Here is a 23,402-nt window from a genome sequence, read left to right as displayed (position 1 = left end):
GCTGGAGGTTTAGCGGCCCGAGAGTGTGTGTGTAATACAAACAGCTCTAATCCCCTGTCAGTTAAACTGGATATCAGAGGAGACAAGCTTCCGAGCGGGGAGGCCTAATTGAATCGAATTGAAAAGGTGGAATGGGCAGCCGGGCCATGGAGGCGGGATGCGGGGCGAGCAGGGGGGTGCAGCTGGCTGGGTCTCCCCTGCTCTGTCCAGGCCGCACTCCAGCCCCCCGCTGCAGGGAGGGGGACTGGTGGGGGGGGCGCCCCAGCCAGGGCACTCTGCCCCCTCCGGCCTCCCCTTTATCTGCTGGCTCTGCCATTTTCTCTCCATTGCTGACCCTTTTTCTGTTCCCTCTGTTATCTCGCATAATGTCACTGCCTCTTTAGAATCTATTCATCAGAGCAGAAAGAAGCCAATGCTGACTCTGATAAAAAAAAAAAAAAATACCATCTGTGCCTCCGGGGAAGAGCTCTCAACCCAACCTCTGGCGCCCCTGCCCGCCCCTGCCCCCCCCCCCGCCTGCCATTTCATAGGGGCGCCAAGGGGTAATCAGATTCCACCGGAGGCAGGGTGCCCTCCCACAGGTGGTGCCCCCACTCCCCAGCTCACTCTCCAGAGCCAGGGGGAGACTGTCTCTGAAAGAGGTCTCAACCCCGGGCAGCTTTCCGTCGGCAGAAGAAGAGCCTGATTTGGCCATTTGAGTTTGTCTTTTAATTGGTTTTTCTTTATTGGTTGATAGTCCTTTAAAAACAGGGTGTTTCATCCAAATATCTGGATTCCGAATTCTCTTTAAAAACTGGATAGGAAGGTTGGACAACCATGGGTCCACCACCCACAGAGCAACAAATGGGTGGAGCTTGGGGTGGGGGGCGCCACATTCCACCCCCACCCAGCCTGATCCCACCAGCCTGACCGTGTCACCTGCCTGGATCCTGGAGGTTTGCAGGCGTGAGGCCTCCCAGTGGGTAGGATTCCTCAGAGGGGTGCTGAGGGGCAGGTGGAAAACTCCAGGGCACTTTTCATGGGGCTGGAAATATCTTCAGGAATAAGAGGAGACCAAGGCCCAGAGAGGGGAAGCCACTTGGCAACGTCACACAGCATTTCAGAAATCTCCCAACTTGTGGACGGTGCGTTCCTCAACCACATGAGCCAGATGGGGAGAGAGGAGGTCCTGACTCTGGCCCACCATGCCTCCCCTCTCTGCTCCCCATCAAAGCCCGTTAAGACTCCCGTAACGATGCGTGCGCTGTCAGCCCTCCCGGGAGCTGGTTCTGGGGTCCTAGCACCTCCTCGGGCCAGCAAGGACACGTCCGCGGCCCTGGCCACTAGAATGCCCCATCTCAAGCCAGCACCCTCAGTCATGAGGCCTGGGTTCAGGTCCCAGCTCTGCCACAGACACACTGTGTGACCACGGATCGGTCACTGTTCTTCTGCACCTGTTTCCCCATCTACAGAGAGTAGGTCCTTCAGCTCTATCAGGGAATGCTCTCGATGGAAGGACATCCCCTCTCAAACGATGGACCCGCCTCGCTGAGGCAGGTGGCAGGACCTGGGAACCTGGGTGTAAGTGCCCTTCCAGTCTACACCCACCAAGGACATGGCCAGCCACATGCACCAAGGGGCGCTAACGTGGGCCGACGAGAGGGCCGTTACCTGTGCTCCCCACTTCCAGCCCAGCTGTGGCGAGGAGCTGCCCCCACCCTATGAAAGTCAAAGGGGGCACAGAGCAGACGGGGCTACTATCCTGGTGACAGAAGGCAGGTGCTCGGTCCGAGGGGAGCCTCTTCCTCCAGAGTCCACATCCCCAACTCCCAGACCCATGATGATCACTGATCTTGGGGACCACAGTGTGTGAGGCCGTTCAGCCAAACCTCCCTCCTCGCCCCGAGTCCTGCCAATCCTGTCCCTCTGGAAGCAGGACGAGACCGGAAAACCTAGCCTCGCCTGGCAAGGAAAATGGAGGAAGCCCGGGCTTTGCAGCCAGAGGCTGCTGGGTTCCAATCCCAGCTTGGCTGCCTCCGGGCGGTCATGTCCCTACTCTGAGCCTCAGTTTCCCCCATCTCGGATGATGACAGCAGTCCCCGCTCACTGGAAGCCCACGCCACGCACCAGGCTCCAGGTTCTGTGTAACGTGCATTGCTGCCCGGCATTTCCACATTGCTGGCAAGGAACCTGGGGCCCAGAGAGGGGATGTGGCCCGCCCAAGTCCCGCAGCTACAGGTGATTGGCCACAGGACAAGGCCAGACCTGCCTGACCCCATAGCCACAAAATAGTGATCACTGGCAAGCGGAAACTAGGGCATGAGGACAGAGATCCTGGCACAGGAGGGCACTATTATTTCTATGGATGGGATAACCAAGGCCCAGAGAGGGTAAGATACCTGCCTGAGTTCCCACAGCAAACCGCCTTTTGGTTTTCTCCTCATAGCCGGGGCGTCAGAGGAAGAGGGCTGTATTTGGAATCCAGAGACCCATCAGGGCATAGCTTCTGCCCTTGCTGACTTCATGGCTTGGAGCAGGAAGCCCCCCCCAACCGCCCCCAATCCCAGTCCCAGTTTTCTGTAAAACGGGGCTCCCCACACTTTCCTCACAGGCTTGCTGTGGGCACAGGTGGAGGGCATGGGTGTGAAGGCACCCAGAGCCACAGGCCGGGGTGCCTAGCGGTCACCGAGGCAGCCCTACCTGCCACCTGGCTTCCCCAGAGCTCCGCCCAGTTCCTGGCAGGCAGTAGGTGCACATTTAGTATCTGCTGAATGAGAACATCCGGGAGCTCAGGGCCAGGAGCCGTGGGGGAGGAGGGCAGCCCCTGGTCCCCAGGCAGGGAGGAGGCCCAGGGGGCCCCTGAGAGGCCAGGTTCAGCCCAGGTGCCCCCATCAGCATTCAGGTGGTACCCCGGCCTCTGCCAGTACATTATGCAAATGCCTCGAAATGGATGTTTTCATTATCAGATTTAAAACATTGTATGAGAACAGACTCAGTTAATCTCCTGAGCCGGGGAGGGGTTTGGCAGAGCAGCCTGTAAAAAAAATGTCCAATTCTCGTCTCTCCCCTTGTCTGGGTAGTTAGGCTGCTCCCCACTCTGCTTGCCCATGAGGGTGGTGATAATGGGAGCATTCGGGCCTCCCCCCTTCTCCCCACTGCTGAGAGGGGGTTGGGGGTGGCCCAGGACGACAGGAAGTGTCTCTCTCTCTCCCTCGGACTGTGACTCCCCAATTCCTGCCCCCTCCCTCCTCGGTTTACAGGAAGAAGCAGACAGCATTGGCAGGACCATGGGGGTCTAAGGTGTGGGCAGCAAGGATGGCCAAGGGGGCAGAAGGGGTGAGATGAGCTGGCACCTCTAGGGCGGAAACGGCATCTCAGCTATGACGATTAGGCAGGGATTGGAGAGGGGGCTTTGGGAGGTCCCTGGTCATCTCCTGGAGAGCAGCACAGAAGAGACGCTAAGAACAAGGCTTTGCAGTCACGAACACCTGGGTTCAAATCCCACTGTCGCTTGCTTGCCTTGTGACCCAGGGCAAGTTACTTCCCTTCTCTGGGCCTCAGTTTGCTCATCAACAGAATGGGGAGAACGATACCTATCTCACTGAACTGAGCAGGCTCACAGGGGTAAGGCCTACAAAGCACTAGGCACCACGCTGGGCATGGAGCAGGTGCTCCGGGAGGTCGGCTGTTAGTGATTCAGGAGCTGACAAAGCCACCAGGAGGGGATTGACTGAACAATGAACACAGTTCATGGGACATATCTGCAGGATAACCGGTAGGGTCTCTTGAGCAAGCTGTGTAATGGAGGAAAAACGGGTGTGTGTGTGCGCATGCACGCACGCCTGGGTGGTTCAGTCGGCTAAGCGTCTGCCTTCGGCTCAGGTCATGATCCCAGGGTCCTGGGATCGAGTCCCGCATCGGGCTCTCTGCTCCTTGGGAGCCTGCTTCTCCCTCTGCCTCTCTCTCTGACAAGTAAATACAATCTTTAAAAAAGAGAGAGAGAACTTAGGGCTGTTAAGAGCCAGATGTATGGTCCTAAACAGGATTCTGGGCGTTTGGGTGACAATTAGGGGGAAGTGTAACTATGGCCTGGGAATTAGGGTGCAAACATATTGGAGGCATGTTGCTTAAGCCCTGGGCAAAGGGACTGGCCCAAGCACACTGGGATGGCAGGGCGGGGCCCGACCGTGCGCGCACCTGCAGCCAGCTCCCTACCTCAACAGGCTGCCAGCCGTCCGCCCGGCCACTGGGAGCAAATCCTCCCTGAGAGAGAGAGCACGGGTGCGAACCGCAGCAGCTACTCTGTCTGCCGAGAGTCGCAATATCTGCCGCCTGTCTCGCCACGTGAGACCTCTGCCAGCCCGGAGAAATTGCCAACTTGAGGCTGTGACGGTGGGTGTTGAATCCACAAGATGCTGCAGAGGCTGGGAGCGGTCCAAATGCTGACTTGGGGAATTGCTCGCCTCCGGCTGGCAAAGCAGACACAGGTGCTTGGGTGACCCGTTCATCGGGGGAGCTGGAGCGGCGGTGACCCCTCGGCGTCGCAATCTAGGCGGTTTGGACAAACTGGGCTGGCGGCTTCTCACCGGCTCTGTGCACCGCCCCGAAATTTCGGAGCTCTGAGAGGCGCTCTAGCTTCTGGCACGGGACAGGGAGCACGCTGAGCGTTCATGAGCACCTACTGTGTGCCGGGCACTGGGCCACGGGCTCTACGTGCTTTCTCACGCCCTCGTCTCGAAACCTCTCTCAGGTGGGTGTTGCTAGTTCTTCCACCTTCCAGATGAGGAGGAGGTGGGCCTGGCTCGCCTGAGGTCACGTGGCCAGTGGGTTGGGCAGAGGGGAAGGGAAGCCGGGGCGGAGCTTAATTGACCTTTGGGGTCATCTCATTCAGTGTCCTCAGCCTTGGCCCCGCATTACAGGAATCACCTGGGAGCTCTTGAACACCACCCAGGACTGCGTCCTGCTGAGATTCGTTCAATCAGAATATTGGGGGGTGAGGCAGGCATTCCGGGGTGGTTTTGATGTGCAGCTGGGAGAACCCCAGGCAAGGGGAAGGGGGGAATGCTCCCTGCAAATGCAAACTGTCTACAAACACAATGGAAGAGATCGGTGAGAGATCGGTGGCAGGAGTGGGCACCTCGAGGCCCCTGTGGTGGCTGGGGTGAGGCTGTATTGGCCAAGGCATGAGCAGTGGGTTGGCCTCTGCTCTGGGAGACACACACAGCCCCCAGGGAGTGAGAAAGAGGGTCTCAAGGAGCAGCTAGGTTCTGGGGGGGCCTCAGCCTCTGGACACCTGCCATGGGCATCTCTGGGCGCCCCAGGGAGCTCCCAGGCTGGCCTCCTACAGCGTGGAAACGCTGTCAAGCAGCATCCTCGAGAAAGCATCTTTCGGTCCCGGCTGCTTGTTCAAATGGTGTGGGCAACTTTTGAAAATACCCAGGCCCCGGCCCCACTCTGACCGAGTACATCCAAATCCAGAGGAAATAATGAGCCCAAGCGTGGAAAGCAGCGAGAATCGCCCCGACCTGTGTCCAGGCAGAAGCACGCAGGGGCTGAGGGCAGGTGCTGTAGTCACATCATTGGACTGGGAATCCTGCCTCCCATGTGGATTAGCTGTGTGGCCTTGGCTGACTTACTCAACCTCTCTGAGCTTCAGTTTCCCGATCTATACAGTGGGGCTGAGACGAGCAATTGTTCTCCAAGCCCGGGGCAGATGAAAAAAGATGATGGATCTACAGCGCTTAGAACAGTGCCCAGCACATGGTAAGAGCTCAGTATTCACGTTATTTGTTTTATGCGTTATTTGTGTTTTGAGGAGAAGCAGGCAACCGCCATCAGTGATGCTAGGGCAGGCATCCTCCGTATTGCCCTCATGTCTCTGGCAGTGAGCCCAGGCACAGCCCGGGAGGCCTGGCATGACGGGTGGGGGTGGGGGGTGCGGAGCTCAGATGCTGCTCTTCAGGCCAGCTCCCACTCACCCTCCCTCTGAAGACCCTGGGAAAGGCACCCGCTGCCCCCTAGTGGCCAAGGGCAGAAGCGCAGGGCCATTTTAACCGCATCCTGAACTCCCTGCCCAGCCCCCACCTTCCTGTGTGCCCCCTGCAGGTCCCGGGCTGTGGTAGCTCCCCGCCGCCATGCGCTAGCTACGGGGGCTTTTTGATGGATTCTGCCGTTTCAGATGGAGCTTTGACTGGTAATATAAAGTTCAAGCAGGGCCAGGTAGGTGCCAGGCACTGGGCTACAAGCACTTGAATCTTTTTTTCCCACCCAGCGAATTGCAGAAAAAAAAAGGAAGATTCCAGAACCTACAGGTTTTTGTTTCTAAGGCTCACAAAAGTCTGTGAATTCATGAGTGCTCACGACTCCGGGGGCCAGGAAGCTTAAAACTCCCCTTTCTGGAAAAGCAGGTAGGAATTGTGCTGGAGGACTGAGGGCCATCTGGGAAAACCCTACCAGTAGTGTCCCTGAGACACAAAACTGAGTGGCCCAAAGCCCTTCTTTCCTTCAACTCCTTAAGAGCTCCACGGGGGAAAGTGGCTGGAGAAGGTACAGAGGAGGCAGGCATGGGCGGGCTGGAGACTGTACCAGACTGTCATCCTTCTTTCTGGACTCCAAGGGAAGCCCTGGTTTACTCAAGAGCTTCTTATTTCCCCTCTGCCATCTTTTCTGCAAATCCTGTGGGTACAGACTGGAAGAAACTGGGTACATCGACCATGCCTTCGGCCAACCCTGGGACGGGAGGGCAGAAGGCAAAGACCACTGCCCATACAACCGCTGGGGGGCCCGCAGTCTAGCTGGAGAGAAGAGCAGAGCACGCAGTGCTGAACGGTTCAAACAGACGGGGCGTGCAGGGAGGGAGGTGGCACCAGGGTCACCCTGCCAGGGGTCGGGGAAAGCTTCCTGGAGGAGGTGGGAGGGGCCGGGCCCTGAGAGACAGGTGGCAGAGGGAGGGAGAAGGCACACTGCATCTGAGCGTCCAGCCAAGTGGGCAGAGGGTTTGAGAAGGCGGCAGTGGCCCAAAGATGCCCTAGCATCTCAGAGGACCCCACACGACCCCACTGCCCAGGCAGCTCAAGAGAAGGCAGGACACAGACCGGGTCTTCCAGGATCCCCAGCCCACTGCAGGTTCCAGATCGCACCGCTGGGACTGGAGGGGTACGGCTGCTGGGAAGACCAGCGCACAGAGGCTGGGGCCCACTGGCCAGCCCCGAAGCCAACTCCGGCACCCAGAATACCCCAGGAAGGCGCTTCTTGGTGGGGCTGCAGTGGCGCGGGCTCATCTCAGAGACCAACCAGGGCTTGGCGCACAGGGACGTCCAGGGAGGCAGCCGAGTGGATGGAGATGCCGGGGGCCCCGATGCTGGTTTCCCAGCAGTCAAACCCGCAGTCAGTCAGAGCCTGCTTCGTGGCCTCTACCTCTGGCTGCTCCAGATCTGGGGGGAGGGAAAGCAGCAGGTCACCCAACAATCTCTGCTCCCTTAGAGACTGTCCATCCAGGAAAAGGCCCGGGGCCAACCAGGTCTTCCTGTTGGAATGTCAAGCCTTGCACCCTCGGGAGGGGGTGGGTGTGAGGGGTGGTTACGGAGCAACAGTTAAACTCATGGGCCTGGCCTTGTCACAGATCAGCCGGGGGGCCTCAGACAAGTGACTTCCCTTCTCTGAGCCTCAGTCTCCTCATCTGGGAATGGGGCTAGTAATACCTACCCCTCGAGGGTCACTGTGAGGCTTACATGGGAGAATGCAGGTAAGGTGCCTGGCACAGCAGACATTCCCCAGAAGCCTTCTCTCATCATCGTCACTGACCCTGAACTAGAAGCCAACAGTCAAAGTCGGCTGTCGGCCAAGCTGACTTCCTGACGCCTGGGAGCGCACTGAGCATGAGGGGAGTGGCTGGGGCCACTGTGGGCTGACTGCAAAGCAACAGAGAAAGGTGGGACAAAAAGAGGAAGGAAGAGAAGGTAAAGAAGGGAAGAGAAAGACCAGAAGGAGGAGGCACAGGGAAAGTAACGGAGGCGAGAGCTCTGAGGGCCTGGTCCTGAGGGCAGGTGTGTTGACTGAGCACCACCAGGAGCCCCTTGCTGGCCCCGGGCACGTTACCCAGCCTTGCTCTTTCCCCAAACACTACGGGGAGAGAAAGCCCTTTGTTCTGTAGCGAGGTCAGTCCCCATCTTGGCCACATCAAGAGGTGACAGCGGGGGAGGGGTGAGGCTGACATGGGTGATGACAATGTCCTGGTTATTTCTCGAGCTCGTGGGAGACCTGGCAGGTAAGGAGGTGGTACGGACAGCCGCCCGCGGTATGAGCCCCTACCACAGCCCAGCCCTGTGCCAGGCATTCTAAATGCACTTTTCTCCTTGAACCTACACAACGATCTTATAAAATAGACGTGAGCATCCTTTACTTTACCGATGCAGCAACAAAGACCCAGAGAGGTTAATTAACTCGACCAAAGCCACACAGCAGAGGAGAGGCTGTTCTCCGGCGTCTTCCTCCTCCCGAGGGAATTGCCCAGGTAGAACGTTTGCATGAGCCCTGGCCGACAACCCTGCCCACCCCCCAGGTACCTGGCCTGAGGAGCGTGATGCCACAGCCACCGCCGCCCGCGCCAGTGAGCTTGCTGTGCAGTCCATGGGCCATGGTCACCTGGCAGAGCTGGTCCAGCGAGGCATGGCCCACGCCAAGGGCATTCAGATGGTGCTGGTTCATGTCGATGAGCTCCTGGAGGAGAAGGTTCCATCTGTTCCCACTTGGTGTGCCTGAAGCCAAGGTCCTGTGCTCACCCCATCCACGTGACGGCCACCGGTTTGGGACGGCAAATGGCTTAGACAACCCAGCACCGTGTCCCTCTCCACTGGTCAAAGGACCTCTCCTTCCCGCAGGACTTCCCATGGGGCTGGGATGGAGCTGGTGGCGAACACATGTCCCATGCCTGGCCAGAGAAGCCTGTGGCCATGGTGAGTGGTCAGGAATGGGCCTGTGACCCCAACTGGGCCAACCACAGCCCTCCCAGGGTTTTCTCTGCCTCTGCCCTGGAGCTGCTAAAACTGGTTGACTTCAGAGAGAAGCCACCAAAGTTATCTGCCCTGCCCATGGTCAGAGATTATATGGAAGATGGAGAGAGATTTCAGACTTGGTTTGGCCCCTGGATCCAGCTATGCCTGATGCTGTTCTTGCTTGTCTTCTCAGTTATGAGCCGATAAATTCCCTTTCTGTTAAAGCCTGCTTGAGATGGGTTTCTATCATCTGCAGGAGAAGTCTGAAGTACTATGCCATCCTACAGCTGCCTCAGGTGCCCATATTTTCAGAATAAGAACCGGTTTATTGTCCCAACAAGGTCACAAGTGGGGGGAAAGAGCTAAATGTGTTCCAGGTTTCTTTGATCCTGCATAAAATTCCTGCTCTTCTGAGGCTCAAACAGCACGTAGGTTGATGAAATAACAAAACTGACAGCTAGCACAGCCCAGGTGCCCCCTACAACATTTCATTTACTCCACCTGTGTTTGCCAAACACCTTCACCATGCCGGGCACTGTGCTAGGCACTGGGGCTCTAGGAATGAGCACCCAGCTACGGTCCCTGCCGCGGGCAAGCTAAGAATGTGGGATCTGGAGTCAGGGGGGGCCTGGGTTTAAGTCCCAGCTCTGTGACCTCTTGGTCCGTGAGGGCGTTCACCCTGTGCCTCAGTTTCCCCACTTGTAAAACTGGCATCGTAAGAGGTTCTGCCTCGTTGCCGTGGGGATGGGACAAAGTGAGTTTTTTGCATGATGCCTGGCCTGAGACGAGGGCTTTGGGAAAGTCAGCTGCTATTAATACTTTTATGGTCACATCACCACCATCTTCATTTCAGGGGACGCTAAGGCTCAGGGAGGAAAGTGACTTGCCTAAGGTCGCTGAGCTGGCAAGGTACTGAGCCAGCCCTGGAAGCCGGGTCTGCCCGGTGCAAAGCTCGCGTCTACCCTGTCTCCAAGAGCGCCCTTGGCATTCCGGCGGCCACCTACTTCTTGTGGCATGTGGCTTGGCAGCGCGCGGCTCTGCTCCAGGGAACGGGGAGCGCCTGCGCGCCGGGAGGGCTGCCAATCACCGAGCTGTCTGCTGAGGCCCACCTGGTTCTCCTGCCCTGGGCTGTCGGGCGGGCTCGGGTCAGCCCTCCCCTGCAGCCTGCCTCACACCCGCCAGCCCTTCTGACAAACGAGCAGACAGGCGTGATGGGCCGGTGGCAGCCCCGGGTGCCTTTCCCCAGCCCCAGGGGCTGGATGTGAGGGAAAACTTCTGGGGGCTGCTCTCTGCGCCTGAGCGCGAGGTGTCACGTTGCCAAGGCAGGTTTCAGACACCTGTCACATTCTGATCCAAAATCTGTCAAGGATCAGATGACAGGTTGTGACACAGGAGAACAGCTCGCTGGTTTGAGCACAAAGCTGTCCAGGAGCCGAGCTGCACATTTCAGCGGCTGCCACAGCCAAAAATATACACAATGTATAATCAACGTGCTGTTCTGTGGCATTCTCCAGGGGCTCAACGGGGTGTATTTTAGGCAGTACTCTATCATTATTAATTTCGTACTCAGGAGGACTGTGTTCCCTCCTTTCTACGTGAAAGGAATTGAAGCCAGCAAGGCAAACGCTGGGGGACTGGAGGCAGACAGCTACGGAAATGGGAGCAAAAGCACAGAAAGGAGGAGGGTCGCTGCCCCTGGCCCGGGTGGGCACTCGTTAGAGATCTGTTGGCTAAAGAGACAAGCAAGTCAGTTTGACACCTGGCACGGCCACTCACGGGTTGGTGAACCTTGGAGAAAGTTGCTCTTTAGGCCTCAGTTTTTAGATCTGTAAAATGGGCACAATATATCTACTTCCCAGGCAGGTGGTTACAGAAATCAAGGGAGAAGTCACTTGTGAAAAGGCTTGGCCTAGGAGCTGCTTCCGTTCACTACAGGGGCTGCTGACTCAAATGCCTACGGTGGGACAGGGAGGTACCAGGCAGCCTGCAGCAGTTGGGGATGGCAGTTAGGGAGTGGTGGGGACTGTGGAGGAATGGAGACCACAGGGCCTCCCCCGGGGGGCCCCTTCTGCACCTCCTGCCGACTGCTGCCACACAGCCTTGCCCGTGGGGGCTGCCTGATCCCGATTCAAGGGGAGCCCGATGGCTCTTTAATGTCAATCCATGTTTGCCAGGCCACCCGGACTGTGTCTGAGGATGAGCCTGTGCCCTCGGGCTTACTGAGCCTGTGGCTCATCAGACATGGTGACTGCATGTCACCCACTGCGCCTTACTGCATTCTTAGGACGCTCGGGGGAGACCAGCAGGGGTGAAGCTGGGTTCAGGTCGGGACCTGATCAAACCCAAGGTGTGAGGTCTCAGCCTCTGCACGGGAGTTACGCAAAGGGTGGCGGCTCGGAGAACAGTGAAGAAAGAATGGTGTTAGAATATGTCCGAACCAGGGCACTTGGGTGGCTCAGTCGGTTAAACGTCCGACTCTTGATTTCCGCTCAGGTCATGATCTCAGGGTCGTGGGATCGAGCCCCATGACAGGCTCCACACTCAGCGGGGAGTCTGCTTGTCCCTCTCTCTCTCGCTCTCTCTCCCTCTGCTCCTCCCCCCGCTCTCCCTCTCTCTCTAAAATAAATGAAAATGTCTGAACCAAAGCACGCCGGGGGTAAATGGTTACCAAAGGAACAAATGCAGTTAGCAAGAACAGCAGGAACGAGGTGGCCAAGCAAGGAATCACTCCTGGACCGACAGAAGACGGTGTCGCAATATCCCACTGCTCCTCACGGGCAGGAACCCAAACCTGGCCCCTGGTGCTTAGCACGTCCGGGCACTGCGCTCTGCGCTCTGCACGGCTCTGAATCACCTGGGAAAAGGCTTAAAAAGAAGGCGTGCTTGCTGGCCTTTGCACACGCGGGACCTCAGGCCTGGGCCCAGCCTCTCTGCTTTGGCTTGGGGACTCTGAGTGCAGATTGGGAGCCCCTGCCTGACGACAGTGTGGGTGAGGCCCTGCACTCGAGGCGGGCTCTTACTTCCAGCACGAGGTAGTGCTCCAGGGCCGGGGCCGCTGCCATCTCCCCCAGCAGCCGCTCGCACTCCAGCGAAATCGCGTTGATGGAGGCCAGCAGGGGCGTCACGATCTCCGGGAACTGCAGGGAGAGGAAGCAAGGGGCCGTGAGGCCTAGGGCCGGGCAATGGGAGGAGAGAGAGGTGTCCCCACGGCCCACTCCCCGCCTCTCCTTCCCTCCGGGTATCTGCCTTGCCCGGCACCCCCTGACAGGAGTGGGGGATTCTCATGGCCAGGCCAGCATGTCTGACACTTCCTGTCCTGCCTCCCAGCTGGGGGACTGGGGGGGGACTAGGGGGGGACTGGAGGGGGGGCCCACCCAGCACCTCCTTGTCAGCCAAAACCGCCTCCCCCGGTCCCCATCACCCATCCCGGCCCTCCACTAACCCACGGGGCAGAGGGCGAGCTCGAGCCCCCAGACCTGGCTGCCGCGGCCCTAGCGGAACCCTGCTCAGGAGTGGAACCGAACGCACCTTAAGCAGCCTGCTCCTGACACTGGCCACCAGAGCCTTGGTGCTGCGAGGGACTTTGGTGTTGGTCAGCAGGATCTTCAGAGCCGGTGGCCTGCGGGGTGAAGGGGGGCCGCAGTGAGCTCAGGATGGAGGAGCGGTGTCAGGGCTGGGGGGAATCCCAAACATCACCCCACCCTGTCACGGAGGAGGAAGCGGAGGCCCAGGGAGGGGACATCAGGGGGCTGGAGGGGGAGCGAGGGGAGCAGGGGACTCCTGCTGCCAGTCACAGCGGTGTCCCCACTCCAGCCCCCAGGCAGATGGACACTTTCCTTTGGCTTGTCACTCACCCACTCGACTTCAGTGGGGGCACCTACTATGGGCTGGGCACACGTGAGGGGCCCTGGCTTAGCCTGGCGCTGGCAGAGCACGCCAAGTTCACAGGGTCAGAGGAGTTCAAAGGTACTATAGCTGAAGGTGGAAGAAGGGGGGGGGAGGGTCTGTCCTGTGGGCCACCCCAGCTTGCTGGAGTGGAAGGGTCTAGAGATTTAAGAAGAAAAGCAATGGGACCTGGGGTGGATCACACAGAAGGGGTGCACGCAGGGAGAGAAGATGCCCAGGTTGGCTGGTACAGTGAGCCCAGGGCTGCAGGGAAGGGCAGGCTTGTGCAGGGGTCAGGTTCCCAGCACGTGGGGCCCATCCTTGCCCTGCCTTGATGGTGCTCAGACCCACTGCCCTGGCTCAGCCAGAGATGGTTGGAGTCAGGTGTCCCTGCTTGGCTCCCCCACGTAAGCAAACAGAGGGCCCAGGGTGGCCATGGTAAGCTGCCCTCACCAACCCCCTGAGCTTTAGAATACTTCCTAAAGTCACAATCCGAATTGTGCTATGGCTGGCGGTCTTGGGGGACTCAGGGCACCGTTTCTTGTCATCCCCAAGCTGCCTTTCAGAGCACTGTGGGCTGGGGACTGAGAATGGAGCATCTGGATGAGCTCTGGCCCAAGACAGCTGAAGACAGGCAGACCCCTTGATACCTTTACCCGTTTTTCTTTTCACAACCCAAGACTGTAAAATCCAATAGGGCTGGAAAAGGCTGCCAGAAACCTGCTTGATCTCACCGCCCGTAAGCCCATGTAATTAATATCGATTCTCAGCCTTGGAGGCCGGCTTTTTTTTTTTTTTTTAAACTTTACAAAAAATGAACATTCTATTTGGCTTTTCTTTTCCCCTTAAAGACAAGCTGTTCCTCAAAAGGGCAGCTTTCTGGGAGGCCATATCTTGATCCACTTCGCAAACAATGCCTTTTTTTTTTTTTTAATGGAGAAGCACCGTGCATGGTTTTGGGGGAAAGGGTTCCTCTTAAAGCCATCGGTGGGATTAATGCGGAGTCTGGCCTCCCAGCTTCTCAGAGAATCCGCCATCTGCTCTCCGTGGCGCCCCGCGGCCCGCAGTGAAGGTCGGTTTGCTCTGTGCTCCCATCCAGTGGGGTGGGAGGAGTTTGAATATCGTGTCTTCATCTTTCTTAGGCAAGTCCTCTGCGAACAGGCTTGTTGCAGCCCCGCTGGCCCCCCAAAACCCCGGGCTCCTGGGGCAGCCAGACACCACCGCCCAGGCTCCGCTGTGTGAGTGCCTGTCGGTGCTAGGCCTGGCCAATTCCTCAGTCTTACCTCCTCTCCACCCTCCCTGGGTGTTCCCTCCACTCAGCCATCCTGGCCTCCTACCTCCCGCTCAGCCTGCCAGGCACACCCCGGCCTCAGGGCCTTTGCACTTGCGTTTCCTCCGCCAGGGAGGGACCCACCTGTGTCCTCGACAGCTCCAGGATTCACTCTTTGTGTTTTCATTCAGGTCCCTGCTCAAATGTCACTTCATCAGAGGCTCCCCTGGTCCTCCACCCAACTGCCTGCCATGCTCTTATGGAGCCCTTTGTCAGCTGTCTCCTCCCATGAAATGGGAATTCTGTGAAGGCGGGCCTTATTCTTCCCTGCTGAGGCCCCAGCACCCAGCACACAGTAGTTGCTCAGTAATATTTGTGGATTTAAATCTGGTCGGCAAAGGGCAAAACACTCTACAGATACGGTTTCTGATTTCATGCTCAGGATCCTCATTATATAAACACAGGAAAGTCTGCCTCAGGAAATGCGACTCAGTCAAGAGCACCCTGCTCAGGAGTGGCAGAGCTGGGCTCAAATCAAGGCCTACAGACCCCAGAGCCTCTGTCCACCACACCACCACCAGCTGGCCACCGAATATGCCTCGGGGCCTCTCCCCCTGCCTCCCCCACCTGGAAAGCCCTTTATCACTCATCTCTTGACTTCCCTCCAGTAGAATGTGCACGTACCCACACCATGTTTTAGCTGGTTTTCTATCCCTGGGGCCCAGTTTGGTGCTTAGGATACAACCAGCTCTCAGAAAACCCTGAGTGAGATGCCATGGCCCCCATGAAGCACCCCCAGATCTGTAGCCCGACTTATGACACCCCTCACCATCATCCACAGCAGCTTCAGTACTCTCTGGAGGCCTTCGTCCTGAGGAAGATAGTCGCCCCAGTCTGAGGATGACTGGGAGCCCTGCGGGCAGGCCCAGCTCTGGCATCTCGAGCCCCCCGACTGCTGCTGTCGCTGCACCGGGCATCAGTCTACCTGGCAGAGCCGGCCCCACCTGGGCCCCCAGCTCCCGTGCCCCGAGTGCACAGCAGCTAGAGCGGGCTGGTCCCTCCCCTAAATGACTCTGCTTCCTCCTCGGTGCAGAGTGGAGGTTATCATCTCGATTTTTGCCCTCCAGGGTAATGAGGCAATGTCTGGAGACACTTCCGGTTGTCACAGCTGGGAGATGAGGGAGGTGTTACTGGCATCTTGCGGGTAGAGCTCAGGGATGCTTCTAAACCTCCTAAACACGCTGCAGAGGGCAGCCCCCCGCCATAAAGAATTATCCAGTCCACGATGTCGATGGTGCCAAGGTTAAAGAAACCCTAGTGTCGAGTCTCGGAAAGGCAGGCCTGGCTCTTGGAAACCAACAGAGGCGAGGCAGGAAGATCCCAGAGGTGCAGGTAGAAGAATACAGCACCATGTCGCGCCAGGTCAGGGAGCCACTAACGGAGTGGCCCAGTGGGCAAGGGCAGCAGGCTAGGACTTGCTGCCCATCCACAGTGCAGACAACCCTCCTCACCCTCATCCCCGTGGAAAGGCCACCAAAGTAGCAAAGTGCCCTGGGACAAACACCACCACCCGACTTGATGGAGGGCTCAAGGAAATGTCAACAAGCACCTGCTACCGCGCGCCCCATCCGTGTCCACTCTGAGTCTGAAGAGAACAGGGTATTCTATTTTAACACGCATGTTTGTAATCCCCATCCCTCCAGAGGAAGGGGGTCAAGGGACATGTGAAACGGGCTGAAAAGCTATCACATGTCACTGCCCGCTCGAGCCTGGGCTCTGCCCGAAGGCCTCAGTGTGGCAACTGCCACGTTTGCCTGCGGCACCTGGTGCATATGTCTGCCGGCCCTTCCCCTACCCCCCCACCCCCCCCACCCCCACCAAAACTGTGTCTGCGACTCAACTGTATAGCCCGAGACCCTAGTACAGCGTCGCCCAGGAACACAGGCAGATATCAATTCTGGTTTGCAAAATGAATACACAGCGCATGGATTAAATGACTGACAGGCCAGGGGTCTGGGGGAGCAGTCGCTCTCCGGAAAGTGACCGGCACAGCCATGCATGACTTCTCCCTCTAAGCTCTCGGCGATCTAAGAGACACAGCACAGAAGGTGAGAACAGGCCTCACGGGGGAGGGGAGAGAAAGCCCAGGGACACACGGCCCACCCGTGTCCCTCATCACGAGGTTAGAGCCCCCCCCCCACAAGCTGGACGCGTTCCACAGCTGTGCCCGGAGCTGCTGTTCCGCCCCAGAATTACCTCTTTAGGGAGGAGATCTTTCCTTGTTGGAATCGGAGTGCTCCTCCTAAAGAGAAAAAGCAGCGGGTCAGAGCTGTAGGAAAAGCTACGAATCTTTGCCTCTTGGCCGAGAAGCTGGGCTTGAGGTGGGGGTGAGAGTTCTGTCCCATCCACTAGTCATCCCAGTCCCAGTTACACAAGGTCCAGGAGGGCACAAAGGCTTGCCTGCCCTCCAGCCTGCCCGGCCTCAGGCCACAGGCCACGTGGGGAACGGGGGCCCAGCACTGTGGCCAGGCCCCATAAGCCAGGGTCCTCCCCGGAGGGGACCCCAGCTGGTGCGGCTCTGCAGCTTTACCACACGGACCTTCGTGGGGAACTCCCTGAAACTGTAGCTTCCCAGGCCCTGCCCCGGCCCCCCAGATACCCCCACAGATTAGATTCAGGGGTGTGAGGCAGGGCCCTGAAATTTCTCCCATCCCCCCGACCCCCGAAAAGGAAAATACTATTTCCCTCAGAACCCGCTGATTTCGTTCATCCAAACCAACAGAGCCTGAGCAGCTACAATGGTCCTGAGAATTTATAAAATACTAAAAATAGAGAAAACAAGCCTGAGGCAGCCCCTACCCCAGGTGCTGACGGCGTTGTCCACTCCGGAGGGGTTCCCATGAATCACTCTCTCCCCCTGGAAGGCCCACTTGTTAATTAATTCCAAATCCTCCACGGTCCACCTGGAGAAGACACAGGAGTTCGTCTGTGCCTCGGAGGAGAGCAGGGGGCCAGGGTCGCCGAGGGCAGCAGGGGGAAGGATGCACAGGTTAAGCTTGGTGGAGACCAAAAAAAGTCAAAGGGGCTTGGGCCCTCGAACCCAGAAACAGAGGAACAGCCTGGAACCTCTCCACTACAGAGCGTGCTGTACCTTCCTCCCTTCCCCTGCAGTCCTCCCACCCGGCACTGTGGAAGGAGACCAGGCTTCAGATGCACACGGTCCTAGCAGCTGAGGGACTCTGGGCCCGTTACCTAACCTGTCTGAGCCCCATTGTCCTCATCTGACTTTTCCCAAAGCCCAACCGCTAGGAACGTGGATTGCAGGTGCCCTGGACACCCTCAGTGGGTCAAGCGTGCATTGCCCATCTCTGGATCGTCCCTAAGCACGCGGCCACGCTGCCTTTCTCAGGAGAAGTGGGGGCTCACACACGGTTTGAGTGAGCAGACCCCAAGCCCGTGAGTATCGAACAAGGATACAGTCAGCCCTTCCCCTGCCCTTTCTCTCAGCTTTTGTTTCCTTTCTGGGGACCCCCTGCCCCCACGAAACGGGGTGCTGTGGCCCCGAGAATGCTGGGGCTCCGGGGCAGAGCTGTGCAGCAGGCATGCCGCTGGTTCTCTGGGCATCCCCAAACAACAGCTTCACCCCCAATCCTGTTTTCTCATCTTCATCAACACAACACGGGCGATCGTGTCTCCCCCACCGAGGACGTGTGAGATAAGAACACAAAAGTGCTTTGTAAAACACCTGGGAAACAGTAAGGGCTCCGGAAAAAGGTCGCCTGGGATCGCGGCTCCTGGATTCACTCCAAACCTGGTCCAGCGCTCATTTGCTGTGGGACCTGAGCAAGGCCATCGCCCCCTCTGAGTCTCTTTCCTCACTGGCCAAATGAGAACGTGATGCCCTCACCACTCACATGGCGCTTGAGAGGCTCAACGCCATCACCAAGTGCTGAGCACCGTGCTGAAGCCTTTCTCAAATGGCCGTCTCCAGTAACCCCCACAAAAACCCTACAGGGAAGGTAGTTACTATCCCTCTCGTATAGAAGAGGACACTGAGGCTCAGGTGGGTAGAGCAGATCCCAGTGCTATTCACTGCTACATCAGTACCACATCTGCTGACTGGGGCCCAAGCTCCCAACGACTGAGCTTTATGGTGCCAACAAGACTCCCTCATTTGTCCAATATTTACTGAGCATCTACTATGGGCCTGTGACTAAGCTCACGGTAGGGAATGAACCAGACACGGCCCCTGACTGCTTGAGGCCTGGCATCTCACGGAGAGGGGATGCCCAGCAGCAATCATTATTTAACTACAACCCCCAGGAGATGCGATGTGGGGTGGATGGGGTGCCCCCCATCTGGAAAGGGGAGGGCCTGAGGTGGGTCAGCAAGGCAAGACGTGAGAGGAGAGCATTCCAGACCGAGGCTGTGTAGCATCTGGAACTGGGCAAGAGTCGGCCCTTTGCAGGAACTGCAAAGTGAGTGAGTGACGGGGAAAAGGGGCAACTGGACCCAGTCCAGGACCTGGCCTTCTCCACAAAGGCGAGTCTCCCTCCCATTCTGCACACCGTTCATCCTTCGGGGGCTCAGATTTCTAACCTCCTCTTCACAGGAGACCGGATTCCAGGACTGTAGGATTTGGAAATGCTGGGGCCAGGGCAGGGGTTGGGGCCTGCTCTCATCAAAGGTCCTGGGAAGGAATGACTGGGTCTTCAGGGGAGGCGGCAGAGCTGGTTGTGAAGCTGCGTGAGAAAGAGCGTCACCCCACCACACACACTCTCGAGCACTCACACACACCTACACACACTCGCGCACACACGAGTTACCACGCCTTTTGAACGGCAAAGCTGGTCGGCTGGCCCATACGCACGAGTCTATTCGGGGGACCCAGGGCAAGCGGGCCTTCACCAATCAGTGATTAGCACATGCTAATGAGCACCATCATATCACAGGATCACCAAGCATCAAGGCTGGAGGGCCCCCCAAAGGCCCATTAGGTGCAGCCCCTCGCTTCCAGATGAGGAAACAGAGCCCAGGGAGAAGAAGGGGTGGCTCAATGGCCTGCAGCGAGTTAAAAGACAAACCTCACCGAAATTCCTGAAAACCGTCACCTTGTGTGACCTACAGGTGCATCTCTCATTACCTTCTGGATTCTTCCCCTGACAGAAGCTGTCTCTACCCCACGCCTCCCACTTCTTTTCACGCACAGGAACCATCCAAAGCGAGTGTGAGGAATGCTGACAGCCACATCCCATCGAGAGCCCCCCCCCCGCCCCAGATCTGCTGCAGCCATGAGGATCCAAGGGACCTTTGGGCTCAGTCTGAATTCAACTGTATTTTAACCTCCGTGTCTCAGAAGAGAGATCACTGGCCCCCACAGGGCACCCAGCGGGGCCCGGGCTATCAGAAAAGCACGGCATTTTCAGGGCCGAGGAAGGAAACCTCAATTCAAAACCAAGGTCTGGAGGAGGAAAGGGGTCCTCAGCCGCAGGCGAGCACAGCGTGGCCTTTGGGTCTGGTTCCAGCCTGGGCCCCTGCAGGGGCGTGGAGGGCACGGGAGCACCACTCCGGGAGGAACCACACGGCCACGTCCATGCTGGCGCCCAGCACGGCCTGAACAGCTTTCTCTCCTGCCGGCTACCCTGGGAGACAGACAAGCCAGCGGTGCCCCTGACATGGCACATGGGGGGTACCCAAGGCCGCCAGTGGGAGGGCCCCCCTGAGCCCCACGGGCCCAGGGACAGGCCTCACCAAGAAGCTGCCAGGCTGGATTTTGGACTGGCACCACTCCCAGGGAGGGACCCAGGACAGACCGTGCTCGGGTGGCTTCTCGAGGTACATTCCCCAGTGACAGACACGGCTACCAGTGACACTGTCCCAACGAGCCTCATTGACTCACAGTCACTTCTCATATAACCGTCTGGTACGACCTGTTGCGGAGAAGGACGCTGAGGCCCCGAGGGGTGCAGCGGCTTGGCCGAGGTCCCACAGTGAGTCACCGGCAGAAGTGGACCCAACGGCTCCCTACGTCCGGGCTCGGGTTCTTTCTGCCACACCATGGGCTCTTGAACCCAAAAGAGGCAAGGTGGGGGGTGAGGGGTCGGGGAATTGAAGTGGCTCCGGGTTCAGACCGCCTGGGTGCAAGTCTCGTTCTACCATCCCTTGCTGCGTAGGCCGGGCCGCCCTCTGGCCTCCGGGCCTCAGCTTCCTCAGCTGTTCAGTGGCCACGTGACACCTCTGGTGGGAAGTCCTCTGAGAGAGAACCCACGCTCGGGTCGTGGCACCCAGGGTGAGGGCGGTGATTACCTGCCGGCGGACTCCCCGTCCTTCTGTGGGTTTGGGATCTCCTCACATACAGTCAGGAGAGCGGCGGCCATACACACACAGTAGGCAGCGCTGGAACCCAGGCCGGCCCCGGTGGGCAGCTGTGACCACACCATGACGTCCAGGCTGGGCAGGGCCCTGAAACACAGCAGGGTGCAGAGCGTGACTCTCTTGAAATCGAGTTAGCGGTCAAGGCCCAGGACTGGACATTGGCAGGGCCTGACTCCAACCCTTCGGCCTAGGTTTCTGAACTTGGGGACATTTGCCCTCCCCAAAAGCGGCCCTACGGGATGGGCAGGAAGTCATGGTGAACCAGGCAGCTTGGAAACAGGTACCAGGATCCTTTAAAGCACGACGTTCCCTCGTGAACCACCAACCGCTTCTCTCAATTCCTTCCTGTTCCCTGCACAGCGGGGCTCTCCTGTGGCCCTGCTCTGTGTGTATCCCTGCCCGGGACGGCCTCTTCCTCCCCCACGCAAACTCCTACCCATCCTGCAAAACCCTTCTCAAACGTCCTTTCCACTGGGAAGCTTCCCCTGGCCACCCACCCAGAAGCCATGCCTAGCTCGCCTCGACGGCCCCCTTTCTCCACTGAGATCTTCTCTAGGTGCACTGTGTGTTCACAGGATGCTTCCCCTGTTGCATTTCCCCCAAGCAAGGACTGTTAAACTTTACGTTCTGTATTTCCCGTTAAGTAATTCTGCTGTTTTCCACATATAAGATTATAATGAGAATCTGCTTTACAAACTACACACGCCTGCCCCACTCAGATCAGGATGTTCTGAAATGTGCACCCCTTCCCAGAAAGGGACGTGCCCCTCACTCAAGATGAAAATCCCATGGCGGACAGCAAGAGTTGAGATATTTGTGAATGTGCCCTCCGCACCGTGCCTGGCCCTTTGCTGTCTGAGGAAAGGGCTGGCTGCCCCTTGAGGCTTTCCCTTTGGGCCTGGGACCAAAAAAAAAAAAAAAAAAAAATCACTGTGGGCTAGTTACAGAGCTAGGCTCATTTCATATATAATATTTCCAACCCTCCGATAGTTTCCTTGGGAGAATATTAATGGCTCTTATTTCTCAAGCTGTGTGCCAGGCTCTGCGTCACGCACTTTAGATAAATAAACTCTCTCACCCTCACACGAAGCCTACGAGGTAGGTACTATTACTTACCCCCATTTTACAGATGAGGACACTGAGGCCCAGGGAGGGTAAGAACCTCAAGGAAGCTGGTGGGCGGCCGCCGTGGGGTCTGACCCAACGTGCCCCGACTCCCCATCACCACGTGACACGGTCTCACCAGCACCACCACCCTGGCAGCCGGCCTCCCTGATGGCAGGCAGCCCAGGTCCTATGTTAAGGGGTGGAGCGGACGTCGGCTTTACTTTGCTCGTCAGTTTCCCCAGGGGCTGCGGGACTGGGAGCAGGGCTGCCTCTGTGGGCGTGGCCCGGGAGGAGTCACGTGGCAGAGGCGGGAATCTGGCTCTGGGCCCAGGCCACGCTCGTACCTTTGCTTCCGGCCGATGGACAGGTACAAGTGGAGGAAGGCCAGCACGGCCAGGCGCTCGGGGCTGGCGCCGTCCTCGGGAAAGCCCGCCACCTCCTTCAGCCTCTCCACTTGCTCTGCAGTGGGCGCCGTGGCGTCACCTTGCTCTGTGGCAAACAAGCACACGTGGCCGGGTGAGAGCGTCGCAGGCGCGTTCATAGACAACGGAACACGGGAACCCGAGCGGGCGTGAGGATCAGCATCTGAGGGACATGGGTTCGCGGCCCGACCACCAGGGCCACGTCTGCCGGGGGCTTTGGGCTTTGCGGGCATGCACACTAGGGTGTGGGTCCCCACGGTACCCTTTACCGGCTCTGGGGCCTTGAGCACATGACTTACCCTCTCTGAACCTCAGTTTCCCTCCTTGGTAGGCAGGGATAGGAACAGTACCTCCTCCAATAAACTGAAATAAGGTGCTTAAGACCCACGGCACAGTTCCTGGCGTGTAGTACGTGCTTAATTAATGGTCATCTTGAAACGCACATATGCACACGAAGTGCATGCTAGCTCGACCACTCAAAGGTCTGGGTTCGACCCCCACGGTACAAAACCCAAACCAAAGGCAGTATTCAATTATCCCCCAAACGCGTCCCTCTCCCGAACCAACTCTTGAGAATGGGACACTCAAAATCAGAGAACGTGAAGTGCTGACATTTGCTTGGGCAGCAGGAAGAGGCCCGGTAGGAGGCTGGGCCGCTTTCCTCGGAGAGCCTGAGGAGGCCGAGCAAGCCCGACCAGCTTTACAAATTGCTCCCTGAGTCACGGGTCCAACTGTAAAGGGAACAGAACGTCGAGCTTGGTGTGTGGGCGCTGGGAAATGTTAGGGTGGGGTACGCGTGAAGCCCTATGTATTCCCCGAAATAATGACACACTAAAGGCAGCCAAACCAGTTAACAGTGTTACGGGGAGCACAGACATTTCAGAGCGCTGCAAGGGAAATGGAATGACTCATTAAGACACTGGATAGTTTAGGGGCGCCTGGGTGGCTCAGTAGGTTAAGGGTCTGCCTTCAGTTTAGGTCATGATCCCAGGACTGAGCCCCACATTGGACTCCCTGCTCAGCAGGAAGCCCACTTCTCCCGCTGCCCCTCCCCCTGCTCATGCTCTCTCTCTCAAATAAATAAAAAATCTAAAAAAAAAAAAAAAGACTTTGGAAGAGTTTGGAAAAATCTGGGTCTGAATCCTTTCTGCATCACTGACAATGCTGTGTGACCTGAGCCACTTGGCCCCTGAAGCTCAGTTTTCTCATCCATAAAATGGGGATGGATACCACCACCTGTGTCCAGGGCAAGCTGGAGGATTCTAAGAGTACCAATATCCACGACACACTAGTCCAGTGCCTGGCACACATATAGATGCCCAATGAAATGTTCCCGGTTTTTGTAACTATTGGGAAGCAACCAGAGAATAC

The 23,402-nt window shown here is 57.8% G+C and overlaps 1 protein-coding gene across 1 annotated transcript in view; it reads right to left on the bottom strand.

Annotated features, from left to right (window-relative positions):
* Positions 1-699: 699 nt before the first annotated feature.
* MVK (mevalonate kinase) overlaps positions 700-23,402 on the bottom strand; it is a 26,067-nt gene continuing 3,364 nt past the window's right edge. The window contains 9 exon segments of the mRNA XM_081802013.1: positions 700-7,313; positions 7,315-7,412; positions 8,544-8,697; positions 11,993-12,109; positions 12,501-12,591; positions 16,384-16,429; positions 16,987-17,090; positions 20,434-20,589; positions 21,954-22,098. Coding sequence (XP_081658139.1) covers positions 6,810-7,313; positions 7,315-7,412; positions 8,544-8,697; positions 11,993-12,109; positions 12,501-12,591; positions 16,384-16,429; positions 16,987-17,090; positions 20,434-20,589; positions 21,954-22,098 — 1,415 coding nt within the window. The 3' untranslated portion in view covers positions 700-6,809.

The sequence above is a fragment of the Leptonychotes weddellii genome, chromosome 13, assembly GCF_054177405.1.
Source record: "Leptonychotes weddellii isolate Sample4059 chromosome 13, ASM5417740v2, whole genome shotgun sequence".
Taxonomy (NCBI): domain Eukaryota; kingdom Metazoa; phylum Chordata; class Mammalia; order Carnivora; family Phocidae; genus Leptonychotes; species Leptonychotes weddellii.
This window is presented reverse-complemented; position numbering and strand designations above follow the sequence as displayed.